Genomic DNA, 12,962 nt, shown 5'->3' with positions numbered 1-12,962 from the left:
AAAATTCATGCCTAGTGTAACCTCCTTGTTCCACGGGATCCCACTGAGTCATCCCCCGATTTTCTACATGACAATAGGGAAGCTGCATTACACTCAGGAAAGGTCAGGAGAGCCCTAGCTTTTTACCTGGATAGGACAAAGGCTTTCTGGAAGTCTCCTAAGCTTTTCCTTTCGATTGCAGAAAGATCTAAGGGCTCAGCAACAACGTACTTTTTAATCTTTTTTTTCCTCTGTGGGTAGAATAAATGTCTGGGCACCAACGCATGTGCAGATGTTCACTACCCCTGTGGGTGCTCTGCCAGTCAGCTGAGCGGTACCTGAATCTCCCCTGGATGGCCACCCAGGAACGCTGCTCAGCCCTGTCAGCCCAGAGGCTCAACAGGCAGGTTCGAACTGCATTAGGCGATGTTACTGGGGTTGCAGCGTGACCCTTCCGGATAGCAGGTTGTGCACATGCTGCACGAGGTCGAGCGCCTCATCCGTTGCCTGCTGCAGAGCGTCCCTATCTCAGCGATCTGGGGACTCTGCCGGGGATGGCACCTTCGATGTCCCAGTGCTGCCATCTGTAACCCAACCGCCGCTGAGCCCCCGCTCTCCAGTTAGTGATGCTGGTGGAGAGTCCCTCAGTGGAGCAGCCACCGGGCCACTCCGAGAAGAAGCTTTTCACCTTGTGCAGGGACGGTTGTCCTTTAAGGTGGGTCCCCCGTGAGTGTTTCACAGCCTGTAAGCTGGGCACTGGTGCAGCTGCCCAAGAGAAATTCAGGTGCCGCCCAGCTGTTGAGCAGAGCCCCCCCCCCCCCCGCTATCTCTGTTTCTGCTGGGGGTGCCCTTTCCTTTTTATCACCCTCTTGCCCTTTGCGACGGAGCTGTCAGTGACTCTGCTGCAGAGAAGGGACCGAGGGGTCAGCCTGCTCGTGGGGCATGAGAAGACTCCATCCGCGTGAGCCTAACGGACACTGCTCCGGTCAGCAGTGCTGGTGCCCAAACACGCCTGCAGTGGAGCATCCTCTCCAAGAACCACCCTTACTGCACAAGGGGGACGTCGTCAGAACGCAGTTCTACAGTCCCTCCTTTAGACGCCTGAGCAGTCTGGCTGGGCCTTAAGCTGTGCAAATGGCAGGTGCCCCTGTGGAGCATTGTCCAAGGTTTGAGCAGAGGCTGCTTGGAAAACCTGGGCATTTGTACAGAGACTGCTGCTCGCTATCTGTGCGCTTGTCTGTACTGCAAAGAAAACCCCATGTCTGACCTGGGCCGGCCAGCTTGGATTGAGGGGGCTCAGACTGAGGGTGTGTAGACTTCCAGACTGGTAACGGTAGTGACGCCCTGCACCCAGGGCCGACTAAGGGGTGGGCGCGCCGACCGATGGGGGCGCCTGATGGCAGCTGTAAGGGGTGCCCGGCGTCCCTTTTAGCTGCCCTCAGGTGCCGTGCGTCCGGCTCCCGCAGCACCGGCCCCCACCATCCCTGCGGCGCCGGCCAGCAGCACCCTTCCCCCACAGCCGCGGGGCCCTACACGGCCAGGCGCAGTCCTCCCCGGGCTGCATGCCAGCAGCGGTGGCTGGGCCGGGCAGCGCATGGGCTGTGCACCCTGAGGCGGGCCCGTGCTCCCTGGGGGGGGCGGGCCCGTGCATGCGCCGTGCGCCCGGGGGGCGGGCCCGTGCTCCCTGGGGGGGGCGGGCCCTGCATGCGCCGTGCGCCCGGGGGGCGGGCCCGTGCTCCCTGGGGGGGGCGGGCCCGTGCATGCGCCGTGCGCCCGGGGGTGGCGCTGCGTGCCTGGGGCCCCAAGATGGCCCGGGCCAGCCCTGCCTGCCCCTTTCTAAAGTGCTTGCAGTGCCCAGATGGAGGCTAGTCGGGAAGAGCGGGGCAGGAAAGGGAGGGGCTAGGGTCGGTGGACAGAAAGAGACCAGACAAAGGGGACGTTCTTGCAGGGCTCTGGGGAACCTCCAGGGAGCTGCGTGCAGAAAAGCCTGGTCTCAAAGTGCCGTTCTGACCCCGCAGTCGTGTGGGGCGCTCAGGGTCGGCAGGGCCTGCTCCAGCGTTCACCTAACAGCTGATTCCCGCAGTCGTGTGGGGCGCTCAGGGTCGGCAGGGCTTGCTCCAGCGTTCACCTAACAGCTGATTCCCGCAGTCGTGTGGGGGCGCTCAGGGTCGGCAGGGCCTGCTCCAGCGTTCACCTAACAGCTGATTCCCGCAGTTTGCTTGCTTGTAGGTTAGACCCTGACCCTTCTGTCCAGGGAGGCGCGGAGAGCAAGCGTGTGACCTGCCCGAGCTGTCCGTGCAAAGCCCCCCAATCCCTGACCTTAGAGGCCAGTGTAACACTTTGCTTGTTAAATGTTTTCCTGTCCTGAAGCTGCTGCTTCCTCCCCTTGGGTCTGGGGGCTGGGGCGCAGGCTGCGAGGTGCTGCTGAGCCTGAGCAGGCAGTGGAAGGAAGGGGCTGGCTGTCCGGCCAGAAGCAGCCGAAGGCCTTTCACTCTGCGGCGCTTGCGGGAGCTGGCTCGGTGATGTCAGGCACTGTCGGTCTCCGCAGTGTACGTGCTCTGCATGGGGATGGGGAGGGGGGGATGACACGGACTGCACTGCAGCACACTGCAGCACTGCCAGAACAAAGCCCTCCTGGAGAAGCGACGGAGCAGAGGCTGCGTGCTGAGCCCTGCTCCGGAGCCTCTTAGAAATCTCTCCCCTCCTGCTGGAGAGGCAAAGGGGCCTGCTTCTGCTGCTGTGTCTGAGCCACCACGTCCCACTGCAGGAAGGTGGAACAGATTGTTCCCATAGGCAGTGAGCACAGTCCCAGGTGAAGTGGCCAGTGACACTTTGTTGTGCTGGGTGCGATTCCTACCGTCCTGGGGGGCGGGGCAATGACCCACTGCAGACTATACCCGAGGACCAGACAATAGGAAGGGAGACCACGGGCAGGCAGGGCTGATTGCAAGCTGGGGGTAGGGCGGGGGGGGGGAAGGGGCTGAGAGCAGGAAGGGGGGAGAGGGACCCGGGACCCCTTCCCCCCTGGGGAATGACACTGGCTGCTCTCGGCCCTGGCATTGACATCCGTCCTGTGCGACGCTGCGTCCCTTCTGTCCTGGCTGCCGGCTGAGCCTGTCTGGCTGCGGCGGGGACTGCAGGGCCGGGGCGAGTGGCGTAGTTGGAGCAGGGTTTTAGCATCGAGCGACGTTGCGCACGGACGTGCCCGAGCTCGTCGCCGGACGGCATTGTGCAGGGTCCTGAGGCCAGCTGCTCGGGGGAGGTGTTCGCCCCCGGGGGTCGTGGTGTTTTTATCCTTCCTCGGTTTTGTTTGCGCATTCGTTGAAGAGCGCGCTGCTTCCCCCACGCTTGTTACTGTGGCCGTTGGGGGAGGGCGCCCCATGTGGTGACAGGCATGCGTAGGGCCCCAAGCATCGAGAGGTGTGTTGTGGGGTCACTTATTGTAGCAGTGGAGCTGCGTACGCAGGTTTTCCAGCCGTTGCTATGGCAGGGCCTGGTGCCACTTCACATCGGGGGGTCTCCTCCGGGAGCTGCCTGCCGGCCTCAGCCCAGAGGCCTTGGGCAGATCTGAACATGACACTGTTATTGAGACACCGTTTTATACGGCAGCGGAAACCAGCGACTTGGCCATCGCAGCCTTGGAGACCTCCAGCCCGGGGCTCCACAGGCCACGTTCAGCCTGCTGGATGCTTACCCCAGCCCTGGAGCTCCAGCCAGGAGTGGGCTTGGCACAGCTGTCAGTGCCCCCACCCCATGCACTGGCTTTGCAGCTCCCATTGGCTGGGAACCAGGCAGAGCTGCATGGCCCTGCCTCTGTGGGAGCTGGAAGGGGATGGGCTGCTGCTTCTGAGGAGAGCCACCCGGATCCTGCTTCCAGACCCTTAGATCTCAGTCCAGTGCATCCTCCTGCACCCCAGAGACTCCCAGCTGGAGCCCTTACGTCCATTCCTGCACCCCAAATCCTTCATCCCCCGCCTGACCCCAGAGCCTGCATACGCCACCCCCTTCTGCACCCCAGCCCCCTTCCTGGCCCTCCCTCCAATTTCCTTACCGTGGCCTTCAGGCCAAAATCTTGCCCACCCCCACTCTAAGCCCTCTGGACTTGCTTCCCATGCTCCTTGGCACAGAGGCACTTTGTGAAGTGACCTTACATCTCACGAGAGCCCAGTCTGCCCCGAGGGTCGGGCGAGCTCTTTGTCCGTGGTCAAACGTCAGGCGATTTCTGTGTGGCCTCGTGGGCTGCGCTCTGACCAGTCACCTTCGGTCTCCAGTCACTGGCCTGTTGAGCACCGTGCGCCAGTTGGGGTCGCAGATTTGATCTTGCATTGCTGTATCTCATGCCGCCCCTAAGGCAGCTGAGCCCTCCCTGACGAGAAATGCAGCATCTGCCACCTCCCAGATGACGGGAATAGCCCCTGCACATCTGGGCACCTCCGAAAGCAGCAATGCTGAGCCAGCTGACCCCCGACAGTGTCCCGCAGGACGATGTCACTTGTTATCGGTGGTATTCGGAGCCATCAGGGCCTCAGTGCTGGACTCTGGGCAGGATGGCTGCGTACTGGGGCCCCGGAGCAAGGCTGCAGAGCTCCAGGAGAGGGAGGTAGCACAGCCTGAGTGCTTGGCTGCAGTGACCCTGTGCTACGTCAGTGCAGCCGCTGCCAGGGCGTGGTCACCTCACCACGGGCCTGTGGCCTGACCAGGCCAGACTTCGGGGAGTGGCCTTACAACTGGCGCACAGGTCTCACGCCGCTCAGATTTGTCCCCCCACCATTCTGTCGAGACGGAGGGTGCTGGGCCGAATGGCGGTGTTCCTGGATGGCAGCGCTCAGAGGGGTGCACTGAGAACCCAGCTCTCGCACCCTGTGTAAGAGAGGGACGGCTCCTTGCGTAGGGGGTCCGGGGGCCCTGTGGGAGAGGGGGACCAGGATCCCTGGGGGTGGGCTCCATTGTTCATTTCCTCCCTCCAGAAGCCTCTGAATTGGCACCACTCCTGGCTCCAGCCCACTGACATCAGTGGCAGGCTCCGCCCGTCTTCAGTGAGCTTGGCATCAGACCTTTTATTTTACGCTCTGCAGCAGCAAGCCGCATCCACTGGTGCGTGAAGCCCGGCCAGGATAATGGCTCGCGAGGCGGAGGCAGCACGGGCGCTAGACGCTGCGTTGCTGGGGGACGCGTCTGCCTGGCTCGATGGCTTCGTCTGGGGGTCCTGGGGTGCTTGCTTCCATTTTCTTATTTTTGCCCAGAAGAGCCCCAGGCCTGTGAGAGCCCTGGGGAAGAAGAGAAACCGGCCTGGCAGCTGGCTTCAGAGACCATGCTACGAACAGGGAGGGAATGGGAGTCCCCTTACCACGGGGTGCGCCAGAGAGAGGTGCTCCCAGTTGGTTTCTTACCTGTACGGTAGGAGGGAATGCAAGAGACAGGTGGGGGAAGAGAGGGTGGAGCACGTAGGCGGGTGACAAGCGGCTGGGTCGTTTCCTTTTCAAAAAGCACAAAGGGTCTGTCTACACTACAGAGTTAGTTCGAACTAACTTAGTTCGAATTAGTTAATTCGAACTAAGCTAATTTGAACTAACGTGTCTAGAACTAAAAACTAGTTCGAATTAGCGTTTTGCTAATTCGAACTAGCATGTCCACATTAAGTGGACCCTGAACAGGGCTTAAGGATGGCCGGAAGCAGTGCCGGCAGGGCATCAGAGGAGGACTTAGAGCGTGGAGATGCTGTCTCAGGCTAGCCGAGGGCTGCGCTTAAAGGGTCCCGACCCCCACCCCGGACAGACAGTTCTCAGGGGTGCCCCGCTTGAAAAGCAGTCCTGGCTTGGAGTGCCCGGTGTGCCCACACTGGGCACATCACAGCACTCGGCCATCAGCCCGGCTGCACTTGCCGCAGGCTGCCATCTGGGGAGAGGGGGCAATTGGGGGGCTGCAGGAGAGCTTCCACCCCCAGAAGCCCGCAGAGCCAGCCCAGTCCTCCCCATCGGGGGCTCGTACCCCATTCCTCTCTCACCTCCTTCCACTTACCCTTCCCTAGCCCCTCTTCTTGATGTACAAAATAAAGGACAATTGTGTTCAAAAATAGAATCTCTCTTTATTGAACAAAACTGGGGGAGACTGGGAAAAGGAGGTGAGAGAGGGGAAGAGAGAGGCTGGGAGAGGGGAGGGCAACTACAATGATCAGGGGTTGGGAACAGGTCCCATATGAAGAGAGGCTAAAGAGACTGGGACTTCTCAGCTTAGACAAGAGGAGACGGAGGGGGGACAGGATAGAGGTCTCTAAAAGCAGGAGTTGGGTGGAGAGGGTGCATACAGAAAAGTTCATTAGTTCCCATAAAGAAGGACTAGAGGACACCAAAGGAAAGGAATGGGTAGCAGGCTTCAAACTAGTAACAGAAAGTTGCTCTTCACAAAGCAAAGAGTCAACCTGTGGAACTCCTTGCTGCAGGAGGCTGTGAAGGCTAGAACTGGAACAGAGTTTAAAGGGACGTGAGATCAAGTCATGGAGGTTGGGTCCATGAAGTGCTATTAGGCAGGGGGTAGGAGTGGTGTCCCTGCCCAAGGTTTGTGGAAGGCTGGAGAGGGATGGCACGAGACAAATGGCTTGGTCACTGTCTTCGGTCCATCCCCTCCAGGGTCCCTAGGGTTGGCCGCTGTCGGCAGACAGGCTACTGGGCTAGATGGACCTTTGGTCTGACCCAGGATGGCCATTGTAAGCTCAGGGCTCAGGGTCGGGGGTCTCAGTGGACCCCCTTGATTCTCTTGCACACCTGCTCCTGGGTGGCCAGGCTGGCAACTCTCCTGCCCAAGCCGGCCACTTTCCTGTGCCTAGTGTGGAGATCGTGGACAAGGTCCACGATGTCCGCACTAGCCCAGGCGGGAGCCCGCCTCTTGCGGTCCCGGGCAAGCTCCCGGGAGCCGCCAGCCTGGTCCCGGGAAGAGGGGGAGGGCTGGGGGGCATCGGTTGGGTGGCTCTGTGCCGTGCCAGGTGCAGGGTCTGCTGGCTGGGTGCTGGCAGGCTTGCACCTGGCACAGGCACCGTAGCCAGCCCATGCCCATTTAAGGGGTCCGGGGCCGGGAGGGGGGCAGTAGAGTTTCCCTGGTGTTGGCCAGAGTGGCCACCAGGGAAACCTGGGGAGGACTAGCCTCCCACTAGTTCGAATTAAGGGTCTACACAGCCCTTAATTCAAACTAGCTAGTTCGAACTAGGCTTAGTCCTCGTAAAATGAGGTTTTCCTAGTTCGAACGAAGTGCTCCGTTAGTTTGAATTAAATTCGAACTAGCGGAGCGCTAGTGTAGCGCCTATGAGAGTTAGTTCGAACTAACGTCCGTTAATTCGAACTATCTTTGTAGTGTAGACAGACCCTAACTGCCTATTGCATCGGAGACCACAACTCCACATCCTCAGCCTGCCAATGTCCGCCCCCCAAAGGCAGCTGCTGGAGGTGCCACGTGTTTCTGGTGCATCACAAGTGGGTCCGTGGCCCTTTCTCTCTACCAGGCTGCGCTCACGCTGTGGCGATCGGAGTACCCTGGCCCCACCATTGGAACTAAAAGCATTGGACTGATTGTTCCTGCTGCCTCCTGGCTGACACCCGCAAGCTGTCTCCTCTAAGCAGGAAGTGACGGTTGTCTAAGGTTCTCGGGCAAAGGCAGAGTTATTAAAACTCATCTGCACCAGCACTTGCCCGGCCGGCCACCTACAAAGAGCTCCGCTCTCTCCGTCCGCATTCCAAAGGGCACCTTCTCCCGACGGGAGCTGCTCGAGTTCCAGACGGTCACCATGCTCGGGCTTTTTCAAAGGGGGAGAAGCAGGCCCTCACTGGGAAGGCAGAGGGGTCAGCGCACGTGCTTCCGCTGCTTGCGGGTGTGGCAAAATGGCACAGGGAGTATAGGGTGTGACACACATCCCTGGAAACGTCCCGCTTCCCTCCGTAGCACAACACCTAGAAATCCCCCGCGCTCCATGAACGTGCTCTGAATGACCCGACCGGGGATCTTTAAACCCATAACCGTTAGAAGGCCTAGTGGTCACATGATGAACCGCTCTGGGGTGTTGGGCCTGGTGGGACTAGGGAGGGCGGGATGGTGGAGGGGTACTCTCGCGACTCCCGGGAGCTGGCTGCCGCTGCGTGCTATAGGCTCTGCAGGATGAGCCTAGGCTGCAGAGCCCGCTGGCAGCTGGGAGACAGCACGCGCCTGCAGGCCAGAGCGTTACTGTGGGGGTACGTCTAGACTACACGCTTCTTTCGAACGAGATTGGCTAGACAGCCACAACTTTTTCAAAAAAGCGATCCACTCTGTCGAAAGAGCACGCGGGCAGTCTGGATGCTCTTTCGAGAACGCCCTGTTTGCGGTCAAGAATACCTTTCTTTTGAAAAAAGGCGTCTTCCTCGTAAAATGAGGTTTACTGCTGTTGAAAAAACCGCCGCGTTCTTTCAATTTAATTTTGAAAGTACGCGGTGGCAGTCTAGATGCAGGTGAAGTTTTTTTTTTAAAAAGGCCACTTTTATCGGAAAAACCCTGTAGCCTATCAGAAGCTGATAGGCTGATGCTCATAGGCTAACTGGTGACATTCTTACATCCTACCCCTGACCTGCACGACAGATACACAACCCAGGCAAGTGTGGAGCAGGAGGCCGGTCTGTGTAGCCATTCAGTTGACCAGAGCTCTCCACTTCTTCTCACTACGGTGATTTGGCTAGAATGGGCAGGGTTTATCTTAGTCATCTTTGCTGGGCCTGGCTCCTGCATTAGGAAGACAGGACAAGGGCATCATGCTTATGTTGGCTTCCATCTCTTTGGTCATGAGGCCGGCCCTCCATGAACGTACCCAGTTCTCGTTGAACCTCGCTGCGCTTTTGACCTGTGTAACATCCCCAGGTGGTGCGCGCCACAGGTATACTGTGCGTTGTGTGAAGTACGTTTTGATGTTTGTTTGAAACTTGATCCCTTTAATGTCACGGTTCTTGGATTATTTCAGAGTCAGGTGTATACATTCCATGATTTTAGCCCTACTGGCTGTGTCTTCAGACTGAGTTTCAACTCAGGAGGCGAGAAACCAGTGGTGCCTGCAGGCTCCTATGATGATCAATTCCAGGTGAAATACACATTTGGGGAAGAATTGGGATGCCAGGTACTAAGCTCCCACCTGCCTGGGGAGTGGAGGAAGTTTGTCTCTTGTCTTACTTTTAAGCAGTTTTTAGAGTAATTGTTATTGACCCTTTGAGTTTGCAAGTAACTAGCGCGTTTTATGAGCTCTCCCCATGTTAATTTCTGAGAGCTGGGGTCTAGGCTTTGAAAATAGAGAATGTGTTTCTCTAGGGCTCTGGGGAAATGAGAGCCTGAGGGAAACTTGTTCCCATAGCAGCCACTCGCTCCCAGTTCTCCGCAGGTAAATCAAGGGGGTATTCAGTGCCCCCATAAGCGGGGCACGAGGGCCAGGCTGCCCAAAGCCAGCTCTGAGTCTGTGCGTGGGGGGGGGGGGGGGAGAGTGTTGGCGCAATAGAAAGCCGTATGAGTTTGGAGAGTGTTCAAAACAGAGCTAGATGGTTTCACGGAGGCTAGGTCCCCCGGGGCTGTTAGCCAGGATGGGCAGGAATGGTGCCCTCCCCTCTGTTTGCCAGAAGCTGGGCAACGGGAGGGATCACGTGATGATCGCCTGTTTCAGTTCATTCCCCTGGGGCACCTGGCTCTAGCCACTGTCGGCAGGCAGGGTGCTGGGCTCGCTGGGCCCTTCTGCCCTCGTATGGCCGTTCTTGTGCATGTTTGTCATAAAATATCCGCTGCCTTCTCTTTGCCACCACTGGGGGAAGCCAGGACGCTGAATTTGTTGACACTTGCAAGTAATAAGCAGAAAGGAACAAGGAAATGCACGAGAGGGACAGAAGCAGGTGGCCTTCCGCTTCTGTGATCTAGGGGGACTCTGCCCCACAGCCCCACCTGCCCAGACGTCTCTCGGGAAATCTCTTTCATTTGTACTTCCGTTTGCTCTGGAGAGTCTCTAGAGAATTCTTCCGGGATCCTGCTTCCGACGGTGCGAATTGCAAAACCAAACTCACCTTCCAGCTGTCTCCAGCTGGTTCCAGGTCCCATTTGTGACTGTGCTCGGGAGCTGCCTGTGTCCTCCCTGGCAATATCATACCTCTGTTTTGCCCTAGACAATCAGTTCAGAATGTCGATCCTGGAGCGCCTGGAGCAGATGGAAAGGAGAATGGCCGAGATGACGGGCTCCCAGCAGCACAAACAAGGAATTGGAGGCGGGGGCAATGGCAGCGGGAACGGAGGAACCCAGACGCAAGTATGAGCCCTCCGTCATTGACTCCCTGTTGTTTCTGGAATGGGCTTGGGGCCGATATCTTTTATGTACAATCATCTCAAGAACCTTTTAATTGCAGCCTCCTCTCAAAATCTCCATGTTTTCCAGTCCTATCAAGTGGTTCTCACCACTTTTATGACTTGATTGTGAATGCATGTGTGTGGGCCATGGAAGCCTGATCTAGTGACAGACCCAAAGTCTGTAGCCTCCCTTTCGCGATGGGCACATAGCGAAGAACAGACACCCTCCTGTTGGTTGGCGCACTAGATAGAAGAGGAGCGTTTGGAAGTGTGAGGCTTCAGGCAGTGACGCTCAGGAAGGCTCCTAAGTACCTCACAGCGGTTCATGCTGCCGTATTCCCTCTCGCACGCTGGCTGAGTGCTAGCCTGGCAATTGAGCGCCCCGGCTCTTGGTGGGGAGCACGTAGAACGGCTGCTGCAGGCTGGAGGGAGTACCCAGGGCAGAGAGCTAGCCGTGTGCTTGGCATCTTCACTAGCCAGCACGTAAGTTCGCTCTGCCCCACCGGCCAGCCTGGCCCCCCCCTGCCGGGCAGGCCATTTCTTAGCCCCTCCTCCCCTGCCAGCCTGGCCCCTCCTCCCTGCAGGGCAGGCCATTTCTTAGCCCCTCCTCCCTGCAGGGCAGGCCATTTCTTAGCCCCTCCTCCCCGCCGAGCCGGCCATTTCAATGTGATGCTGCTGCCCCCTGCTGAGCAGAGGTGCCGTTTTCCACAAGTCAGGTCAGTGGCTAGCATGTGGGCCCTAGTGTCACGCATCCGGGCCAGGTTCTCCTGGGCAGCGTCCACTGGCTCCCTGCACAGCTTCCAGGAGCGGCGGGCTCTGCTCGGAGTCCCCGTCCGCTTCCCTCGTTTTAACCCTTTCGCCGCGCCCCCCGTGCTCTTTTTCATTTGTTGTCCCACAAAATCAGTTGAGTCTTGGGCCCAGTGGGCCCCCGTAAACAACCAGCGCTCCAGGGGACTTAGAACGGGCTTGCTGAGCTCCGTGTCCGCTAAAGGCTGAACCAGGCTAAGTTTGAATGTTGATGAGAACAGATCTATCAGCTGTGGGAGGTGGTGTATCTGGGATCCACGATCCTGACTAGCTGATTGGCCCGTGGGGAGGCCATGCTTTGGGATCGCGGAATGACCGGGAAGCCGAGATGTTTAACTGAAATACTCTTTGTGGGGTTCACTATTTCTCATGAGACTTTTATTCTGGTTCCCCGTGTTTTGGTTCAAATGTGCGTTTCCCTATAGGTCATCTGTTGCTCTGAAGCAGCATTTCGGGTTAATTTTAGTCCCTTCCCAATTGCTGGCATAGGAGGGTGTTGATTTCAATCATTCTCATCTGAAAAATCTCTTAAGTAGGAAATTACGTCAATACTTGTTTTAAAGGGTCTGTAGCTAAATAGCTGCACAATGGAACACCAGGCCACCTAGAGGAACTCTCTTAGCCCCTTGAGTTCACTCTGGCGCGTCTAGAAGGGGCCTCTCTGTCTTTCAGAGCAGGCTGCCTTAAGGAGGGAAGCACATGGTGTGTGCTCGGGCTGCAGCAGAGCAGCAAAGCCAGACGGTTGTATTAAAGCTGGCCCTGCGCGCCCAGGTTGGCAGGTCAGAAGTGCTGCTGCAGTGCGTAGGCGCTTGGGCGCAAGTTCTAAAGCAAGCGTTGCCCTGATCGGGAGAGTCTAGGCTTGGAGCAGGCGGTTCCCTCTGGGTCCCAGCTCGTTAACGTTTTAGACTGGACATGGTTTAAATGTGCTTGGCAGTCAGAAGCACCCATAGGTCCCGAGGTCCAAAGCAGTTTACACAGACAAGTCCTGGTCTACAAACCGTCAGTGGCGATTAGGACACCCCCGGGAATGCAGCCACCTTGGGGCTGCTCTTCAGTGGCACAAACCACCCGCCTGGTTCGGCGAGGGAGGGAAGGCTGTGAGCTCGCAGCACGTGCAGCTGTTGGGGAACTTAATGCAACCAAAGACGTACCAGAGGGGCATTCGACCGTTGCTCGAGAGCAGCGATGGGCAGCCATGGTTAGTAATTGGGTCACAGCATCCCATGCATCCCCCGCTTGTCCCCCTTCCCCAAAGCCCCCTCATGCGTGGAGCCCTGCACTTCCCTGCTCCTCCCGGCACTTTGAGTGCTTCCAGTCTGCTGGTTTCCCCTCCCCCTCCCGGAGCTGGAAGGCTGCTGGAGACAGGAAGGTTAGCCAGTGCGTACAGGGGCACTGGAGTCTCTGAGCCGTACCTGAGGGTGGGGAAGGAGCTGGGACAGATGCAGTCGGTGAGCGTCTAGGGCGGGGCAGCTCCACCTCAGTGTCTGGCTGGAGAGCGCTGAGCCAGTCAGCTGCTGTCTGGAGGCACATTCCTGCCGGGAAAGGGGCTGGCTGGTGCTACCTGCATAGCTAAGGGCCTGACGATCGCTGAGAAAGTCAAAGACGTCGGCTGGCTTGGGAGCTCCCAGTGAGCAGCGATCACGGTGCCTGGGGCAGCAGTGAAGAAGCAACTCGCAACCTTGAACTGAACCTGCAGGAGCTGGGCTCTCGCTGCTCAGCCCGCGCCCAGAGGGCGCTGCTACAGGGTTGCTGTGGGCAGGAGCGCGCAGCGTCCTCCAGCAAGGGCCTTTTTTGGGATTTCATTCTTAGGGGCAGGGTAAGTGACTGAAGTGCCCTTTACCCACAGG

General features: G+C 58.3%; 1 protein-coding gene across 9 annotated transcripts in view; it reads left to right on the top strand.

Annotated features, from left to right (window-relative positions):
• CAMTA1 (calmodulin binding transcription activator 1) overlaps positions 1–12,962 on the top strand; it is a 982,645-nt gene that overhangs the window by 918,444 nt on the left and 51,239 nt on the right. For all 9 annotated transcript variants that reach the window (XM_089773035.1, XM_089773028.1, XM_089773030.1 and 6 more), the window contains one exon: positions 10,131–10,270. In XM_089773035.1, coding sequence (XP_089629161.1) covers positions 10,131–10,270 — 140 coding nt within the window. The remainder of the gene's footprint in view (positions 1–10,130; positions 10,271–12,962) is intronic.

The sequence above is a fragment of the Pelodiscus sinensis genome, chromosome 24, assembly GCF_052426305.1.
Source record: "Pelodiscus sinensis isolate ZL-2025 chromosome 24, ASM5242630v1, whole genome shotgun sequence".
In the NCBI taxonomy this organism is placed as follows: Eukaryota; Metazoa; Chordata; order Testudines; family Trionychidae; genus Pelodiscus; species Pelodiscus sinensis.
Note: the sequence above shows the minus strand (reverse complement) of the source record. Positions and strands in the feature narration are given on the sequence as shown.